The 19,306-nt window shown below is 38.1% G+C and overlaps 1 protein-coding gene and 1 non-coding gene across 2 annotated transcripts; both read right to left on the bottom strand.

Moving 5' to 3' along the window:
• Positions 1-3,694: 3,694 nt before the first annotated feature.
• Positions 3,695-17,898, bottom strand: kpna4 (karyopherin alpha 4 (importin alpha 3)). Its single transcript, XM_051129491.1, has 17 exons — positions 17,691-17,898; positions 16,641-16,685; positions 16,446-16,535; positions 16,314-16,343; positions 14,278-14,330; positions 14,021-14,116; positions 13,819-13,904; positions 10,259-10,345; positions 9,745-9,914; positions 8,417-8,461; positions 8,201-8,332; positions 7,954-8,082; positions 7,164-7,268; positions 6,952-7,023; positions 6,711-6,873; positions 5,352-5,446; positions 3,695-5,213 (listed from the first exon to the last, which is right to left on the bottom strand). The coding sequence occupies exons 1-17, from the start codon at positions 17,757-17,759 to the stop codon at positions 5,115-5,117; spliced, it is 1,566 nt and encodes a 521-aa protein (XP_050985448.1). The 5' UTR covers positions 17,760-17,898; the 3' UTR covers positions 3,695-5,114.
• LOC127177795 (small Cajal body-specific RNA 7) lies at positions 7,339-7,667 on the bottom strand. The gene has a single exon (XR_007829264.1). It is a non-coding gene; the product is annotated as a small Cajal body-specific RNA 7 (non-coding RNA).
• Positions 17,899-19,306: the final 1,408 nt, after the last annotated feature.

The raw sequence follows: 19,306 nt of genomic DNA, 5'->3' as shown, positions 1-19,306 counted from the left end.
CAACACTCAGTCCCATGACAGATGAAAACTACAGACCTGTCTCTTTCGTTTCTATCAGAAACTTCAAACGGCTTTCTCCCTCTCTCACAGAACAATGTACTCAATGGCCACCAGAATGGCATCAAAATCTGACACTCCACAGAGACATCCCTGGTGTCCTACCTCACAGGCAGATCTTTTAGGTTTTATGGAGAAAAGAGGTGTCTGAGTCATATCAGCTTTTCTGCATTTTTACAGTCTCACTAGGTACAGTCATAAACACACATGGCTTCTACCATCACTATGCAGATGATACAATCATTTCAACTTGGTTATTTGGGGTCTACAACTCCAATGCCAACTGGGACAGCAAAAAAAAACTGTTGCTATTATGCAGTTGAGCTGATAACCACCTATGAATTACAGCTACGCAAGTTGCATGTCCAGAAATGCAGTGGAATATTCTGGTCTACTTTCTCAGGTTCGGCTCCAGTATATTGCAACAAATATTCAATAACGTATGTCCACCAGAGTTTTTAGCCAGCTGCAAAAAATGTCAGTCGCTCTTTTTAAAATGACCAGTTGGTGGCGCTTGAAAATGCTTTGGTGACAGCGTTTTTCCAGCTGAGACGCTTTAGTTGCTATGATTTGGAATATCCACCACGGTAACGTATTACTAGTATCTCATTTTTAAGAATTTTCCTAAATACAGAAAAAGCAGTAACCAGTAATATTGACTTCTCCATTGCTGTAGGCAGTCGTTGTACAAGTAGGATGGTTAGTCTATATTTGTCCCACCCCTCCTCTATTTACAACTGGGTAAATAGTAACAATGACAAGCTCTGCGTTTTACAGTTATCAACTCAACTGCAAAAAAATAAATAAATAAAATATTCAAAAAACAGGGTAAGGGCAAATGAACTTGTAATTATTGTGGCAGTGCACTGAAATTCAGTGTCATCAGTTTGCCAAAAAGAACACAATGTTTTACGCACCATTTTCATGTGGTAGGGAGCAGGCGCACGAAATACGAACATTTTCATGAATTCAAAAGTTTATGTTAAAATGGCATTATGAATTACTGATAAATTTCATTGCAAGATAAATTTCATTGCATGTTTACAGTCTCTCAGAGAACGGCTTGTCACCCCACCGAGCAGAGGGGGGTGGGGTGAGCAGAGCTCATAAGCATTTAAAAAGACATGCATAGAAACAGGTTGCTGTGAAAACAGCTGTTTTTGACAAATAATTCTATAGACCAGGGGTGCCCAACTCTGTTCCTGGAGATTTATCTTCCTGCGGAGTTCAGCTCCAACCCTGATCAAACACACCTGTCTGTAATTATTAAGTGCACCTTCAGATCCTAATTAGTTGGTTCAGGCGATCAGGGTTGGAACTGAACTCTGCAGGAAGGCAGATCTCCAGGAGCAGGGTTGAGCACTCCTGTTATAGACTTTTCATTAGGACCCTAAAGAATCATATCAACTTGTGGAAAATGGGCATCTGATGACCCCTTTAACATTAGATGTAATTATATTTAATACTGACAAAAAAAAAAAACTCTCCTACATACATTTTTACAAAATTGTCAAACACTGATAAAGACAAATAAAACTTGTATTTCAGTCTTTAATTTTGTAAACTTAGCTCATTAATTTGGTTAACAAGAGCCTACAGTGTAGACAAGCTGGCATGCACTGACGGTAATTCAGCCTGCTTGCTAAAAATATATTATTTGCATCCAGCACACAAATTATTCTCATCAATCATCACTGTTTGCACCATCAACAACTGAGTCATTACTCTAGAGAATATTAAAAAAAAAAAGAAAAAAAAAAAAAAGTTTAACAACAAAGGAGCACTTTTTTCTTAAAGTACTTGCGCTTAAAGAATCTCTGCCACGTATAATATAAGAACGTCTCTCCAAAGGGCTGATGGGATAGTAAAGTGTCCACCAGACACACACTCCAGAATAACAGTGAAAGTAATGGCTCATCCAGCTACTTCCTGGCAAATGTTTTCCAAATACTATGGCTGAATATGGCTCTTATTTTTAACTTAATCTTTAATCTTTATATGGCAGAAATAGTAAAGTTAGTATGTGGTTTCAAATTCACCAGTTCAATATGGCTGCAGAATTTGCATCAAAACTTTTGACAATCCCTTCAAAAGATGACTTTGTTGCTAGACATCCAGTGATGAAACTAAATATTGATGATAATTTTAAAATAAAGAAAATAAACCAAATGCAAGCTCATTCTTAATTTCATCATTCATTTTGAAGAAATGTGGAGCTGATAAGAATAAGCCGAGAGTAAAAGAGGGAGTCCTGATAGATGCTCAGCCAGAGATGAAGTCAGAAATTGCACTTTTTTTCTATACAAGATAAAACAGAAGAACTGATTAGATGAAAGAAACTTCCTGATCAAAAGTTTAGACTTTTAGAACAGCAATCTAAACTTGTATAGTTGGATAATAGTTCAATTAAGTTAGGCTCACAAAATGATCAGACCAAGGAGGAAAAAAAAAACACCACCACACTGGCAGCATGCATATGGAGACCATAATGCTGCCCAGATATACTCCTATAACACTAAACACTGCTGGTCTAAAGATTTTTTACATTCTCATAATACTACATAAAATACACCTATATTTGTAGCATCCTATTACTTTTTCTCCCTCCCTTGCATCAAAACACATCTGTGAGTAATTCAGTTTAAAATATCATTAATAGAAAAGATTTAGGTGTGGACTTAAACATGAAATCCAACCTAGTAAATGCAGCTTTTTCTGCTTAGTTTTTTCAAGTTCAGTCTACATTCTTAAAAATTAAGGTTCTTTATTGGCATTGATGGCTCAATGAAGAACCTTGAACATCCATGGAACCTTTTAAATGCAAAAAAAAAAAAAAAAAAAAAAAATTTAGGAAAAAAAAAAAATAAAAAAATTAGATTAAAATGTTCTTCAAAATGGTTCTTTTAAGAACTGGCCACTGAAAGGTTCTTTGGGGAACCAAAAATGGCCTTCTATGGTAGTCACTGCAAAAAACACCTCATTTTTAAGTGTGTATAAGATCTGCTGCTTTTTACGATTTGATGTCTATACAACACCACCAATTTCTTCCACTTGCAACTGTCATTATGAATGATTTCATGACTAGAAAACAAAACATGGTTAAAAGGAAGAGGACGGACTTACAGACAGTGGAAGAGAGGCACCATTGTGACACATTTGAATATTTATTTGAATAGGTACAGAGCCTGTAGTCTATGTCCAACAGGATAGGTATACCATCTATTTTTTCTTCTTTTGAAACTACATATTTGCAAACAAGGAATGCTGTTGGGGAGGGTGGGCTGTAAATAAAACATAATATAGCCATCAAAAGGTTATGCAAAACAGAGACAGCTCTACAGTCAACTAAAATTAAGAAACAAAAGGATGGTAAACCTATAAGTGGGAAAACAGCGCTTTCATACCGTAATCTGTACGTGCTTTAGAATGAAGGCACAGCACAGTCTGCCAGAGACATTGAACATGAATATATCTACAAATAAAGATGGACTCTGTATTTGCACTACAAATAGGAGTTTAAGTTTTGTCCATCTCGCTAATGTTCACACACCTCCAATGCTGCAATGTGCAAAACGGTGTAAAATTGCTTGTCGTTCAAGAACGGTGAGGGGCGTAAATGGGCAGGAAAAAAAAAAAAAAAAAAAAAAAAAAAAAAAAAAGAAGAAATCACAAACATTACAGTAGGTACTTTTAAAAATAAATGAAAAAAAAAAAGAAAAAAAAAAACAGCTTACACTTACAAAACTAAAACCCACTAAAATGAACTATGCTGCAGTTTAGCACATGCAAAGGATATGTCTGAAACCTCTCACACATAAAACACCTCCCCACATGATCACGTACGGCTCAAAGCGGGCGGGCCGCAGATGGAGCTGGATTTATTCCCAAGAACAGAAAAGGGGGAAACTCATCATGAAAGCAGAGCAGTTAATCAATGTACAATAGCCCGGGTTTGTGCAAAGGTACAACAGTGCACAATGTGTATTACATGTATTTACACCAGCACTGAAAAATAAAAGCGGAAACGAAAAAGGGAGGGGGAAAACGCAACACACCGGGACAAAAACGCACGTCCCCAACGATCTCCTCGAAGCAACTCTGCTCCAACGCCCAAAGCTCAGTCCAGTGTCATCAACACTAAATAATATTTAAAAGAAAAGGGAAAATTAAAGTCATGACATTGTCTTCTTTAGATCACTGATGTTCAGTCATTCCATTGAAGGTGATTTTTTTTTTTGTAAATAATTACTCATTTAGCCTTCTTTTCCAGGCTATTCCACAATTTCCCGTTGAATTCCCAGATTGGTCACCTTCCACACGCCGGTTGATTTTTTTATTTTTTTTTTTTCCGATGTCGACTCTCCGCGTTCGTTACATTCAGTCCTGCGTTTCACCAGCCAGCCAGTCAGTCAGTCAGTCAAGCACACACACCGTCACGTCCATTCACTTGCGCACACGCAGCAACACAATGACGTGCCGTTGGACTGCGGGACGCCGCTAGCGTGCAAGGAGAGGGCTCTGGTCTGCTGGGTCCGTTCTCCAGCACATCAGATGAACGCGGCCCCTCAGCTCAGGGGCCACTCGCACACACACACGCTCGCTCTCACACATACGCACGCGCCTCAGGCCACCTCAGAAGTGTGTTTGTGTCTCTTTGTTGTTGGCGTTGGTAGTGAGGTTTTCCTTTAGCGTCCTTACCTCAGATAATTCACGTGAGACGTCTTCGTTATTCCCATTGGTTCGGTTTGGTTTTGTTGAAAAGACACGCGTTCGGTTTAGATGGTCGTGTTTTGAAACGTAGTAGTCAGCCACTCACTCGCACTCGCATCCACTCAAAGCCATCTCAAACGCCGTCCGGACGCTTCCTTCAGAAGGCCAAAGGAACTCCACTCAATTTCTCTTGAATTAGATGCAGCTGGATCCCATCAGCCAAGCACAACAGATCTAATATTTCTCACACTCTCTCGCGCTCTCTCTCGCTCGCTTTCTCTCTAATTATTTTTAATGTTGAACAGAGTGCTGCATCACAAACAAAACTCCAGATTTCCCCATCACGTCTAGAACTGGAACCCTTCTGCTGGCACGTTGGTAGAAGAATTGAAGCTGTACGTTCCTCCTTGGATCGCTTCTGGGACCAGGTTGGAGTCCTCGTCAATCTGAATAAGCAAAGTGACAACGGATGAGAATGAGAATCAAGAGCTGCATTTGACTTCAACTACTTATCTAACTACTCACGTGCTGATCACCAAAAAAAAAAAAAAAAAAAAAAAAAAAAAAAAGCAGCAGAAACTTACATCATCAGATGAGAAGAACTGATCAATTATTTCATAAGCCAGTTTGTAGATATCCTCATTCTCGTGGTTCTGAAGTTGCTCAATTTTCTCCAGTCCTGAGGAAACAAAATGATCAAAATTCATCCTCAAAAACACTTGTCACAATAACAGATAAAAACAATGCTTAATACTTTCAAAATGAATAGTCAGTGAAAGGTGGTTAAGACCTGCACAAATAAAATTATTACCATACAAGCATATTACCATGATTTACACTTTAGATACAAGTTTTTACAAAAACAAAAGTTTTATAAAATGATACACTTCACATTTCTTCATTTAAACCATTTTTAATAAAATGGATGAGTCAAAAGTATCTACTATTTTAATTTAAAAAAAAATTATCATCAATAAATATCAATTAAATAGGATTCCAACACATTTTACTGATTAGATTTTAATAATACATTTTCTTCTTATCGATCCACCATTTATAGCTCTGTGTGTTCGCAGGGTATAAACATGGATTGATTTTCACACTGGTCTGAACAAACACAACCCAGCACAACAACAGCTGCAGTTCTATCTAGTATCTAGGACCCTATTTTTTGGGACAGTGCCATCTTGCCAATTCTATTCCAACAAAGCAGACCTGATTCAACAGATCCAAAGACTAGATTCATGGAAACTATTAATTTTTTATCTTTCCATCTTATTTTTAGAGCTGGCTTGAACTTCAGTGTTTGATGGGGTGTCAGCAATCTTCATTTAGCTGTGCAAAACAGTTCATTGTGCATGTTGGTATTCAAATTATTCTACGTTTATTAAAGTACTAATGCACACATATGAGCCACTAATACATACACTCAACAAATAAATAAATGTACAAAAAAAAACATTAATTAAAAAAAAAAAAAAAAAAAAAAAAAAAAGTGTTCTAGAAATGCGGCCCAGAAACTACTGCCTCCGAAGTACCCTACTCAAAACAACAGACTTATTGAAAATGCACATTCATTCTCTGCCAGCATACAGCACACATAACCGTTTCCCAGTAAGGGCAGTAAACGGACAGCAGCACTTTGAACATGCTGTGCTCATGTTTATTTCTTGTACAATTAAGACTTTCTTGTAAAATTTAAGACTTTTTATGACCTTAAATTATCAGTTTATGATTATAAATTTATGAGTTTTAAGTGTGGTATGTAGACCTCAAGATAAGTTAGATTACAGCTAATCATTACTAAAGCAGTGTTTCTTCCCTGGTCCTGCAGCAACTCCAGCTCTCAACATCTTGTATGTCTCCCCATCAAACAACATTTGATTTTACTTGGCTGGTGTCCTCCAATACCAACAGCTACTCCCATCACATTCTCTGCTCACCTCCACACTCCTCGATGAGGTTGGCAATAGTCTCGGCTTCATCATCAGCCATCTTGAGAATATTACTGAGCCCGTCCAGAACCACCTGCACCACCTGAGCGTCCTTCACAGTCAGCAGGTTACAGAAGGGAGGAATCACCTGCTGCTGGATCAGGTACGCCACCTACAGGACAAACCACAACGTCTGAATACTGCCCCTCGTTTACAAGCACAATCACACGCACATGAATAAATAACACACCTGATCCTTTCTGCCACTGATGGTCAGGTTGCTGATGGCCCACGCCGCCTCCTTCTGAGTGCCAAAATCTCCCTGTGAGACACAGCATTGCGTTATATTGAGCACTAGTGTCACAGTACCACCATTTGAATCATTAATATCAGTAAACATTCACCATTCTCTACCCACGTTAACAGCACAGCAAAAACATGCCACTCTTTTCAAGTACTCACCTTATCCAGCAGCAGAATAATCATGGGCACTAGATTGGCATCAATGACGGCCTGAACCTGCTGCTGGTTTCCTGCGGTGATGTTGGATAGGAACCACACGGCCTCCTGCAAGAGCAAAACATTAGACTCATTAAATCAGCATCAAAACTGATGACACTGTGTGAGAGACACCCAGTCGGATCAGAACGCAGGGTGAGTGAGACAGGTCACAGACCCTGCTGAGATTGTGGCGCTGGCGGCTGAGGGTGAGAATGATACTGAGGCTCTAATCATCAGCAAGACCGCAGAGAAGCCTCAGTGTGAGCGGCCCGCCTCAGATGCACTCCTGTATCAGCACTGATCTCTGACACCCCCACTCATCAGCCCCCCACACACACACACACACACACACACACACTTTACTGAGTTTAACTACATTTTAAACATTAAACAAGTTAATCTAAACACTACTTCTATTCAACTGTCACTCACTCCAGCGCCACACCTCAGCTGTCATCATGTCCAACACAAAAGCACATCACTTATGCCTTGATGTCACTTTTGGAAGCATCCAAATATCTGAGATTTCACCCCAAAATAAACACAGGAAACATCTCACAAAGAAAATGGTACTGGCGTTAAGAACCAGCTTTAACACATTAAAAATAAACCCTCAAAACTCTTACTGTGACCGGAAATCATTAAAAACTCTTAATAAGACTTAAAATATACACATTTACTTGAGGTGAAAATTTGTTAGAGATTTGGGGGTGAAATGTGACTGGGGGACGTTCACACGGGCAATTGTTACCTTGTTGATCTTCTCTTTTGGGTGCGTGAGGAGGGCTGGGAAGTGACCCAGAGCGTCACAGTTGAGCACCACCTGAGTCTGTTCATCAGTTCCCGTCACAATATTCCCCACTGCTCGCAGAGCTGCCGTCTAGAGTCATAACAAAAGCAGAACATTACAGAGATTACTCAAGCTCAACATTTAAATGAGTGCAGAAAAAAAAATTGAGCTTGTCTCTGTAGCGCCATCAATACATGTTATTCTGTACCTGAACTTTGACCTCCTGGTGGCTCAGTAAGGGGACGAGGTATGGTACAATTCCAGAATCAATGACCATCTGGATCTGCTCATTGCCAGCGTCAGTGAGATAGGACAACGCCCAAACCGTGTCGACCAGGATCTGCACAGAACACAGAGTTAAACCCGTCCGCCCATCTGCCTCCAAGCGGTGCATTTACAGACAGAAACCAAGAGCAGCACTCACGTTGACATCAGTGTGGTGAATGAGCACGCACAGCGCAGGAAGAATCTGTATGAAGACAGACACAAGATCAATCACTGTAAACAAACAGAGCCACATGGCCCATTTACACCTGCTATTAGAATGAGTCTCTAGCGACTGATGAATGGAGGGTCAGCACCAAATCACTGCATGTGGATGAGGCGTACTGCACGTAGTCTGCAATACTGTGAGTAGTGCGGCACAATTACAAAAAAAAACAAAAAAATAAATAAATAAATACTCTTGTATTACAGCAATGTGCTCATCATAAAGGTAGAAGTTTCAAACTGACAAAGATTGTTTCTAACTTTAACTGTATCAATGTCTACAATCAAAGTTAGAAACAAGTGCAATAAAAGGCAAACGGACTGAGTTGTTATAATTGTGCAGCCCTAATTAGGAGAGCACAGATGGAGAGAGACCTAAAAACCAGCTAGTAGAACAGCAGAACCTAATTAGCAAGTTTAAAACATGTTTTACTGCAATGGTTTATTGTGCAGTTGGCCAAGCCGCACTAGCATTTACACTACAAACATATTTGAGCGACCAGATCAGGGCTCTACGCTTACTTTTCTTTTTCGGAGCACAGTGAAAATTTTAGGAGCACCTTCTAATCAATAATCAAAAAAACCTTTTTTTACCTTTTCTAAATTTATTAAAAGTACGTCATCTTTTAAGTCAAAATTTTTTATTATATTTTATAAGCTTTTCAAAACTTCTAATTAAAACAGAATAAGAATAAATTACCAATAAAACGAAATCAGTATTAATTAATTTGTACTACAGAGATGGCACAGAAAACACAAGTGGCATGTATGTATTTTCAAGTTTAACAAGGTTCAGAGGTGGCATGAGTGCAATTAAATTCATAGATTCATGTTGAGATTAAGGTTTTAAATCTAACATTTTGAATATAGAAATATTAAACGATTTAAATAACAGAAAAGATACTTTGAAAGATACTTTGAAAATAAAACAAAACATGCCAGTAGGTGGCAGCAAATCACTGATTTAATTACTGAATCATTCATTCATTTGATTAATTCAAGCGGCTGATTCATTCAGGAATAAAGAGTGACTGTCTTTATGAATGGGAAACTGAATCATTGACTCACTAGATTAATTTAAAAACACACATTCATTCACAAAGGAAACAGCGCTGTGTTTGAATGGAGGTTACACAGCTGTTAGTAGCTGCTGCAACAGCGACAGAGACTATCAGAGCCGTGAAATGACACGTGGCCCAGTGACACTTGTCTAACACTCAGGTACAGGCTTACTCTATGATCACAGCTGCGTCACATTCATACCTCCTGGATGGTCTCCATGGGCGGGGGTGGGTCCTTGTGGCGGCACAGGTTGACCATGACCCAAGTGACGTTGCGGAGGAAGGTGATGGGTATGGAGGGGCTGATGAAGGACAGGAGCGGCTTAACCACACCCAGACTGATGACGTAATCTCTGCACTGAGGGCCATCACCTGTAACAGCACAGCGATCATTCATCTGACACAGCACTCCTATCCCATCAGCCTGTGATCATGACACCGAACACAACCAGCAGAACACGAGCACCCATCAACCACTTCAGCACCCGCACAGTGTTTAACAGACAAACCGCTTCATATTCACTCCACATCATGTGAGTGTGAACATGTCAAACCACATGACAACCAGGATGAGAAACACAGTTACTGAGATGAAAGGCGTGGCAATGACCTACCATTAAAACTCAAAATGCTACACACTGGATCTTTGATAATGACCAGTTGACAAATCCCATCAGCTCATGATAACGTTCTATTAGGTAAAAGTAATCACTTACCGATGATGTTTCCTAAAGCCCAAACCGCCTGCTCGCACACGTTCTGATGCGGAGAATGCAGCAGCCGCAGGAACAGAGGAACTGCATCTACACAAACACGCAGATAAAGAATAAAACACAGGTGAACATACTTCACATAGTTACACTGTGGCTGATAACCGTCACACATACAACTGTTTAATGTGATTAATATTTTAAATATTTTAATCTCTGGTCAACCTTAGTTACCATTTTCAGACTGTTAACTGGAACAGCAAATAATAATAAATAATAATAATAATAATAATAATAATAATAATAAAAAATAAATAACTCGGCCAAAAACATTGTCAAAAACATTAAATCTCATTAAAACCATTAACTCATAGCTACTTTTAGTAATTAAACTTAGCATTTATATTTATATTTCATAATTAAACTTAGCATTTATATTTATATTTATATTATAGTCAATAAATAAATAAATTAAATAAATAGCATAGTACATGTATTTATGTACAAAAGGTAAAAAAGAAACAATGTTTTTTGTGGAAAACTTTCATATGGTGGACTTCAATGGTGGTCAACGGGTTAAAAGGCCCAAATTGCAGTTTCAATGCAGCTTTAAAGGGTTCTACATGTCCCCAGCAGAGGAATAAGGGTCTCATCGGTCATTTTCATTTTCCAAAAAAATAAAAACTTTTTTTCTGTGCATGCATGTAAGCATGTATATGTCAGTATATATAGTGTATCAGTATGTATATAAAAAAAATCAGTGACAGAAAAATCTGAAGGCCATCCATCATTTTGACAGACAACACTGAGGGTGATCTATTGTAAAATTGTAGCTGTAATTCCCATTCCTGTCCAGTTGGTGGTGAGTGCGCTCTAGTCTGGCAGCAGAGTATGTGATCCAGAACAAAAATGAAACAGTCAAGAATGTTTTGCTATGCGCTTGATTAAGCACAGGCGAGTACACAGAAGCAACAACGACCTATCATGCCACATTAAAGAGCACCAAAACTGTATTTATTGCTTGAATTTACTAATGAAATGATATGCTGAGACGACTTCTATATCAAAAGTAACACAAAGCCTAGCCTATTGCTATTTATTGAAAGGAAGACGCACTATGTACTGTTCATTCATCAACTGAAAGCACAGACCAAAAGTTATTATAATTAAAATATGAAAAAAGAACGGGTAATAATAGATTATGACGGAATTTTTACAACTCTGCCCTTCAAAATGACGGATAATGTTAACGTCTAGCGCAACCTCTGGTATAAGTTTAAAAAAAAAAAAAAAAAAAAAATTCTCATTTTGTACTAGCTCTGCAACACGCATGTGCATCTTCACACATTCACATTGGTCACACACTGTTAGTTCTTCGTCTTTTCAAAAATGTAGGGTAGGGTGAAAAACACCATCTCATTTTCTCCTCCAACTTCACAATTGTCCAAGATCATTGTTTTACATTTTCTTGTAAAGGGTGTTTGACTTTTTTTGCATTTTCACTTTGTAAACACTGGGTTGGTACTTCTGCTTACTAGTGCTGCTCAATTCCAACATTTCTTTGGAATGGAGTCAGATTCCGATTCCTGGTTTTGGAATCAAAGGGATCTGATACCAAGAACAGATTCCTCACTGTTATTTTCGATTATTTTTCGTTTTTTGTTTTTTAGATTGGAGAGACCTAATTTTGCCATGCCTGCAGGATATAAAGATCATAGAAAGTAGCCTTCATAATATGAAGCTTTATTTGTTAAAATTACAATACACTGAAGCTCTGATTGATTTTAAATTGTAATTTTGTCAGCATTGACTATGAAATTAGTCAGCCCACAGTTCAGCGGTGGACATGCGTTATTGCATGCATGGAACAAGACATTTAAGTGTCTAAAATATATGTACACATTTCAGCTGAATGAAGTGTACTTTAACCGCATGCTTTGCACAAAATTAAACTGTACACTGAAACAATATAACCAGAACATTAACAACAAAACAAGAGCTCGGGGTTTATCTGTCAATCATATGCACTCTCGGCCACTGTGCTCTCTCGTTTTTTCTTTTTTGTTTTTTTCAGAATTATCATTGGCTGATAGAAAGGTGTTTACATTTTTTTTTTTTTTTTTTTTAAATCATTTCATTTATGCTAGAAATAAGATCAAGACCCTCAATCACATCATGATCTACGTCAGGGGTGGCAAAAATCGGTCCGGGAGAGCCACAGCCCTGCAGAGTTTTGCTTCAACCCTAATCAAATGCACCTGAACCAGCTAATCAAGATCTGAAGGGTTACTAGAAAGTTACAGGCAGGTGAGTTTTAATTAGGGTTGGAGCTAAACTCTGCAGGGCTGTGGCTCTCCCGGACCGGAGTTCACTACCCCTGATCTATGCTGTCATGCAGAACAGTTTGAAGCTTTTGCCTGGGGACCCACTCTCCTGGAAAGTTTATTTCCAACCTGCTTTAGCACATCTGCCTGCAATTATTAAGCAGTCTTGAGAAGCTTGATTGGCCGCTTCAGGTGTACTTGATTAGGGTTGTATCTAAACTCTTCAGGATAGCAGGTTCCCAGGAACAGGGCTGAAGATTTCTGACGTAGATCAGCTCAAACATGCAGCCTTCCATTTGAGAGGCACCCCTAGATAAGTTTTGCCTACGTTGTGCGTGCGTGATTGCGTAATGAATGAGGTCAAGCTAGTGCAAAATGAGCATTTGTGATTAAAGTATATCAATTTACTTTTTTTTGTTTTTTGTTTTTTGAAATAACCAATTGTTTTGCTAGATAAGACCCTTATTCCTTGGCTGGGATCATGTAGAGCCCATTGAAGCTGCAGTGAAACTGCATTTTGGACCTTCGACCTGTTGGCTCCCACTGAAGCCCAATATAGAGAAAAATCCTGGAATGTTTTCCTCAAAAACCTTAATTTCTTTTCGACTGAAGAAAGACATGAACATCTTAGATGACATAGGGGTGAGTAAGTTATCAGGAAACTTTAATTCTGGAGGTGAACTAATCCTTAAATAAAATAAAAAAATAAAAAATTAAAAAATGCTTCTCATTACTAATCCAGAGAAATGCAGTACATTTCTGTCCACAAAAGTGCTGGAAATTATGTGAACTTGAAAGTGAATCTAGTGCACATTGTAAGTGGCTTAAACTCACAGCACATGCAGAGATGGGGTTTGTGTGGAGCAGCATTTACAGCAAACAGACACTGATAACAGCATTATAGAGTAAGAGCTGTAAATGATTCAAATATTTAGTTTCAAAAACTGCATTTTAAAACCTTGAGTACTTGGTTAAAAAAAAAAAAAAAAAAAAAAAAAAAAAAAAAAAAAAAAAGACTCAGAAGCTGCTTCTTCAAATTTAAAAAAAAAAAAAAAAAAAAAAAATTTTTTAGATGGCTAGTCAACCATTTCTTATGATCTGCTGTCAGTTTTCACTATTAGACACACAGAACTTTAATCAGTGAAGGTGGCACTGAAAACACTTGTGTCATACAATGCATAAACTAGGATTTTGAAAAAGTACTGAACAAATGTGAGTGGAAAGAGCATCAGGTGTACGTACTTGACTGCACCACAGCCTGAGTCTGCTCAGACGTGCCCGATGCGATGTTGGTCAAAGCCCAGGCCGCCTCAAACTGCAGAGACGGGCTACAGAATAGAGAGGGGAACAGGGGAGAAGAAGACAAAAAAAGAAAAAAAAAAAAAAAAAAAAGATAAGCATGGACTCCTAACACAATGACTCAGTCACATGGCACAGGTCTTACTTGTCATCTCTATCCAGACAGTGCACCAGGATGGGCAGAATACCAGACTTAATCAGGTCGTCTATGGGTGGGTTGCGGTCACTTGACAGCAGCTTCCTGCAAGACGAGGTCAACAATACTCAACAGGATGCGTCACACAAGTTATCAGTGCTCACTGCAGTAAGTCACATACTACAGCAAACACATGAGCAGTTAGGAAACTCTTACAAAACACTAGCCTGCTATTATGAAACAATTATGAATGAGCCGTTACTCACCTGGCAGCCTGAACGGCGCTGAGCTGAATGCCCTGGTTATCACTGGTTGCATTCTGCAACATTCACAATCAAACGCCTCATTATATTAAGACAAAAACGCATGTTGTGTACAAGCATTTCATCAAGACAGGCAACAACTGTTAGGGTGAACCTCATGAAACATCCAGGTCAATAAGTCTTAAGCATTTAGTCAATGGAGGAAATTCAGAAAGATTTACAGTGTAACCATCTACAAAAAGGGGCAGCAAGCTATGGCAAAGTGATATGTGAGCAATGCACCGGGACTGAGAGAGATGTGAGCATCTCACTTGTGGCCTATTTACACTTGTCACTTCATTTTCTTAGATCAGATAGCTATCAGATTTGTTAAAACTGGCCCATTTACACATTCACATAAACATGCCTGAGCAAATGAAATAAATATCAGCTCTTTAGTTCCAAAGCTATAATGCAAATTCCCAAGACTTAAAACAACAGATGTGCTGCATGCGAGAGAGATCGATCACTCTCTGCTAAACATGTGAAGATGTCGCAAATTGAACATGCGATGCCAAACAGTGGGTTTCATTTGCATTTGTTTGCACATCTCCGGTGGGCCATATCTGTGAAGATGTGTTGCAGCAGTACTGTGGTATACGTGTACCAGGAGCCAGTAGCTGTAACACGCTCATGCCTCCATTTTTGCCGTTTCGGGCAGAGTAAAATTTACATGTGGCTACAACAACCAGATGCAGTTATACTCGTCCAGTTGAGTCTCAAATGCATCTTAAACCACCTCCTGAAGTGGTCGGTGAGATTGGATTGCAATAGGGTCTTTTTACAATCAGATAGCCATCCAAGCAAAGAAAACACAGTGGCCATGTGTAAACAGGTCTTTAGATCAGGAGTATTCAATCCTGCTCCTGGAGAACCAATTAAACAACTACCAGCTATCAATTATCCAGCTAGTCAAGGACTTCTGAACAGCACTTCAAAGAGTCACAGATTCAGTTTGTTTCTCTTCAGTTGTGCTACTCGAGTGAGCAAATTAAAGCTCACAGTTTGTTCTGCTTTATTTGTTGCTTTTATTAATATTTGAGAGTATCAGATGGATATACAGATTCCTTTACATATCACACTCACATCACAAACACGATGCAAGAAAAAAAAAAAAAAAGACCACTTACACACAGTGAGGTTGAAGAATCACAATATAAATCTGGTATTCAAAATAAACTTTCAGAATGTTGTATGGATGAAAAGCATTGACAGAATGAATTAGAAATATTTAAGAGTCTGCACTATGTAAAATGCATCATCAGGCAACTGTGAAATGTTATTTATTTTTATTAAATTGAACTGTAACACTTCAAAGTTTCCACAAAAATATTAAACCGCAAAAAATGTTTTTAACATCAATACATGTTTGAGCAGCAAATCAGCATATTAGAATGATTTCTGAAAGATCATGTGATACTGAAGACTGGAGTAATGATGCTGAAAATTCAGCTTTGATCACAGCAATCAATCATATTCACATAGTAAATTTGAAGTTGCAATATTTTACAATATTACTGCTTTTACTATATTTTTGATTAAATACATGCAATATCTGTATGCAGTAAAGACGTCTTCCAAACATTTCCGAACAATTGAACTGTTGTGTCTGAGTAACAGGTCTACAAAAATGTCAGCACAGTTGTTGCTCTTCCAAAACATTGCTCGGTCAATGCTGCTGTGTCAGGCTCAAAAAAGCAGAGAAATGTTTTGTAGCACCAGTTTGTGTGTAGAAGTGTTACACTGTTCAAAGGGAATCAACCTATGCACAGGTGTCACACTGGGACTCAAAATACTAAAAAAAATAAATAATGGGTCTAAATAATGGTTCTAAAACCTTTATCATTTTCATTATTCATCTTTTTTTTTTTTTTTTTTTTTTGATTTAAAGGTGAAATAAGAGCTGGACATGTTTTCATGAGGTTCACGCATTAAAGATTTATTTTTTTTTTTTAAATAATTGATCATATTTTGTATTTTTTTATTTAAACATAACTTACCTGCACTATTGCTTCAAGAGAGGTGTTTTGCTATGGCAAAAAAACAAATAGAATAAGTGGAAACTCAACTCACCCAGTCCAGCACTTCATAAACATTAAATTATGAAATAACCTATTAAAAAGAGTTCTTACAGTTCTGAAGTCACCATCTGCGTCAGAATCGTCACAGATATCCTCATGCGGTACATTCCTCCGCTTCAGCAGATGCTCGTCTCTCTTATTCTACATAAAACACACCAGTTATTAGCAAGTGTTTTGGTCAATCAACTCTATCTGAATCATTTACATACACATAGCTCATTCCTAAACAGTGTGAAAAGGTCTTACCTTTCGCAATTCAACCACCACTTCTGTCCGCTGTCTTCTCATCGTCTGTACAGTAGAAACCAGAATGATCATTACTGCCAATTACTGAATTACACACACATCTTGTAATTACATTATTAGCTCTATAGGTAATCTACACAACCTACATAATATTAACATTAAGGAATAAAACATAATTAGACTTGTTAATGTCAGCCAGTGTTTCCAGCCTTCATTTCACTTATCATCATTACACCAAATATCGCTTTCAATATTAAATATGTAAAAGTAATTTCTACACACACACTTTGTATTACTAAAATGGAGATAATAGGGCGTTCTGGTGAACACCTGGATAACACAAAACCATTAAAAATCACAATATGGGTCATTCTGCATAAACTGTATCTTACAGAACAGTAATCAACACTAAGTACTGACTTCAATTCACGTTTAGACGACAGTCGCAGTATGCTGATGTATCTAGGGCGCTGTTTTGTGTAAATGTGATGCAGTTGAAGTGAGCTCGCTGCTAACACTCACACCAGCACAGGAGACAATAATGCCGACCTTAAAGATTATATGGACTGCTTATAAAGCGCTTATATGAGCCATAATAACGCAAAGACGATGTAGAAAGGCGTTTAGAGGATGTTACTGTATAGCAGGCCAGCACTGAGCTCATGCTAACACTCACATGATGTCCACTTCGAGCACTCGGACATCATAACCACACAAACTGAGCCCAGAATCACAAATCACGACCGATCTGAGCGTTTCCCGGCGCTCATTCGAATGATTGTTAATAAATACACACTTTAATGAAGAGCTGCGACGTGCGTTAGCTCGAGGCTAAAGGCTCACACGGCCAGCTAGCCGCGCGGCTAACGCCTTTCTTATCACACATTTGACAGAAATATCCACTCTATTCACGTTTAAACGGTCGTAACCGAAAACATTTCGTGGGTACTGTGATATGAGCGCTCTAGAGTGGATGATTTGTCGATTATTTGAGAAGTGGCTGTAAATCTGCTCGACGTCACAGCGCGTGAGGGAGTGAAGCGGCTTTACCTCCAGATCGCGCCCTTTATTCTTGAAGTTCTTCAGCCGCTGCTTGTCCAGTTTCTCGCTGTCACTCATGTTTGCCGCGGTGTGTTAGTATTATAGTTTATTTAATTTAATCGTATTCGTAGTTCTCCGGAGCTGAATGTGTTCGCTCGGCTCTTGTAGATACCGGAATGTTTTATGCTAATGAGGCGCGGTGTATGCTGGGATTGCCGGTGGAGCGGCACCGCCTCGCGCGGTAGGGGGAGATGGGGAGTGGACCGCACATTGTAGCCTTACACTGGATCTGTGTGACGGTTGTGGTTTGTGCTGTAAGGAAACGTATGATTTATTACAGATCGTGATTTCAGCCTTTATCGTATTAATTATCCGTGGAAGATTCTGTTGAAGTGGTCGCAAAACATAACAAACTTTGTTTATTTCTTACGGAACTGCGAATTACTTGATGGAAGAAATGTGTACAGATAGAATATCGTTAACAATGTTCAACTTCTAATTCATATAATTGACGACATTATTATTATTATTTATTTTATTATTATTATTACTGTTATTATTCCTGAGGTTATGGGGGTTTAATGTCTCCGGCAGGTGGCGCTCTGCGGTTAAACGAAAGGCCAAATTCACCTTCGGTAAAACTGCGAATCTTGAGACACTGCTAAGAAATAAAATGAGGCGGCAGATTCGCCTCATTCTCGAGTATTATGTGACTTTTTATTATTATTATTATTATTATTATTATTATTATTGTTATTATTATTATTGCGAATTCAAATATTACAATAATGAAGATGTAACATACGGACATCAAAAAAAAAAAAAAAAAACCTCAAAGATGTTGTACAACTGACTCAAGGATTTTAAAAGTTTTAGAAGCCTTTGAGTTCAATGGTTTGGACATTGTTAAAAGAGGCAAAAAAAAGACTTTAAATCAGATGAAAACAATCTAAAGTTAGGTTTGCAATGAATAGTTCTGGCTTTATGAAGGTGAAATTTACCCAGAAGACAAAGCAATAATACAGTATGGACAAGATTACTGTCTTTAGAATGAAAGTCAGACAAAAACATTATAGGTTCTGTCATTTCTATCATTTTGTTACAACAAAAAGATATTAATGTGGTAACTCTTGACCAAAAAGACTTGGAGAATGGGCAGTGACAAAACAGATGTAAAACAGATTCTTCATCGGTATTACAAAATGAACACAAAGAAGATATATTTTCAGAGAACCTGCTCAAGAATAGATTACAAGGGTAGTATCCATGAACAATTTTGAAATGGAGTTCTTTAATTTTACTTGGAATAAAAAGACTGTTTTTTCAAATCAGAGTCCGGAAAACATATTCTCCATTTAGATTGTGCTTCTGAGGGACATCCTGGAGTTGAAGAAAGAGCATTTCTGATAAAAAAGTTATTGCATTTTTTTAATCTAATACATGAACTCCATTGAATGCAAGTGTAGGAAAATGATTGTTTATACAGCCATAACATAAATGAGTGACTTTTTTCTTCATCTTTATTTTTGCCTGTCGCTCTCCCTTGGCAGTTCATCTTCAGTTTTGTTTATTGCTTTCTATAATATATAACGTTGTGTATATATAAAAAGTTTATTTGCAAAAAC

This window comes from Labeo rohita, chromosome 15, assembly GCF_022985175.1.
Source record: "Labeo rohita strain BAU-BD-2019 chromosome 15, IGBB_LRoh.1.0, whole genome shotgun sequence".
NCBI lineage: Eukaryota > Metazoa > Chordata > Actinopteri > Cypriniformes > Cyprinidae > Labeo > Labeo rohita.
The sequence above is the reverse complement of the archived record's forward strand: the minus strand, read 5'-3'. Positions and strand labels throughout refer to the sequence as shown.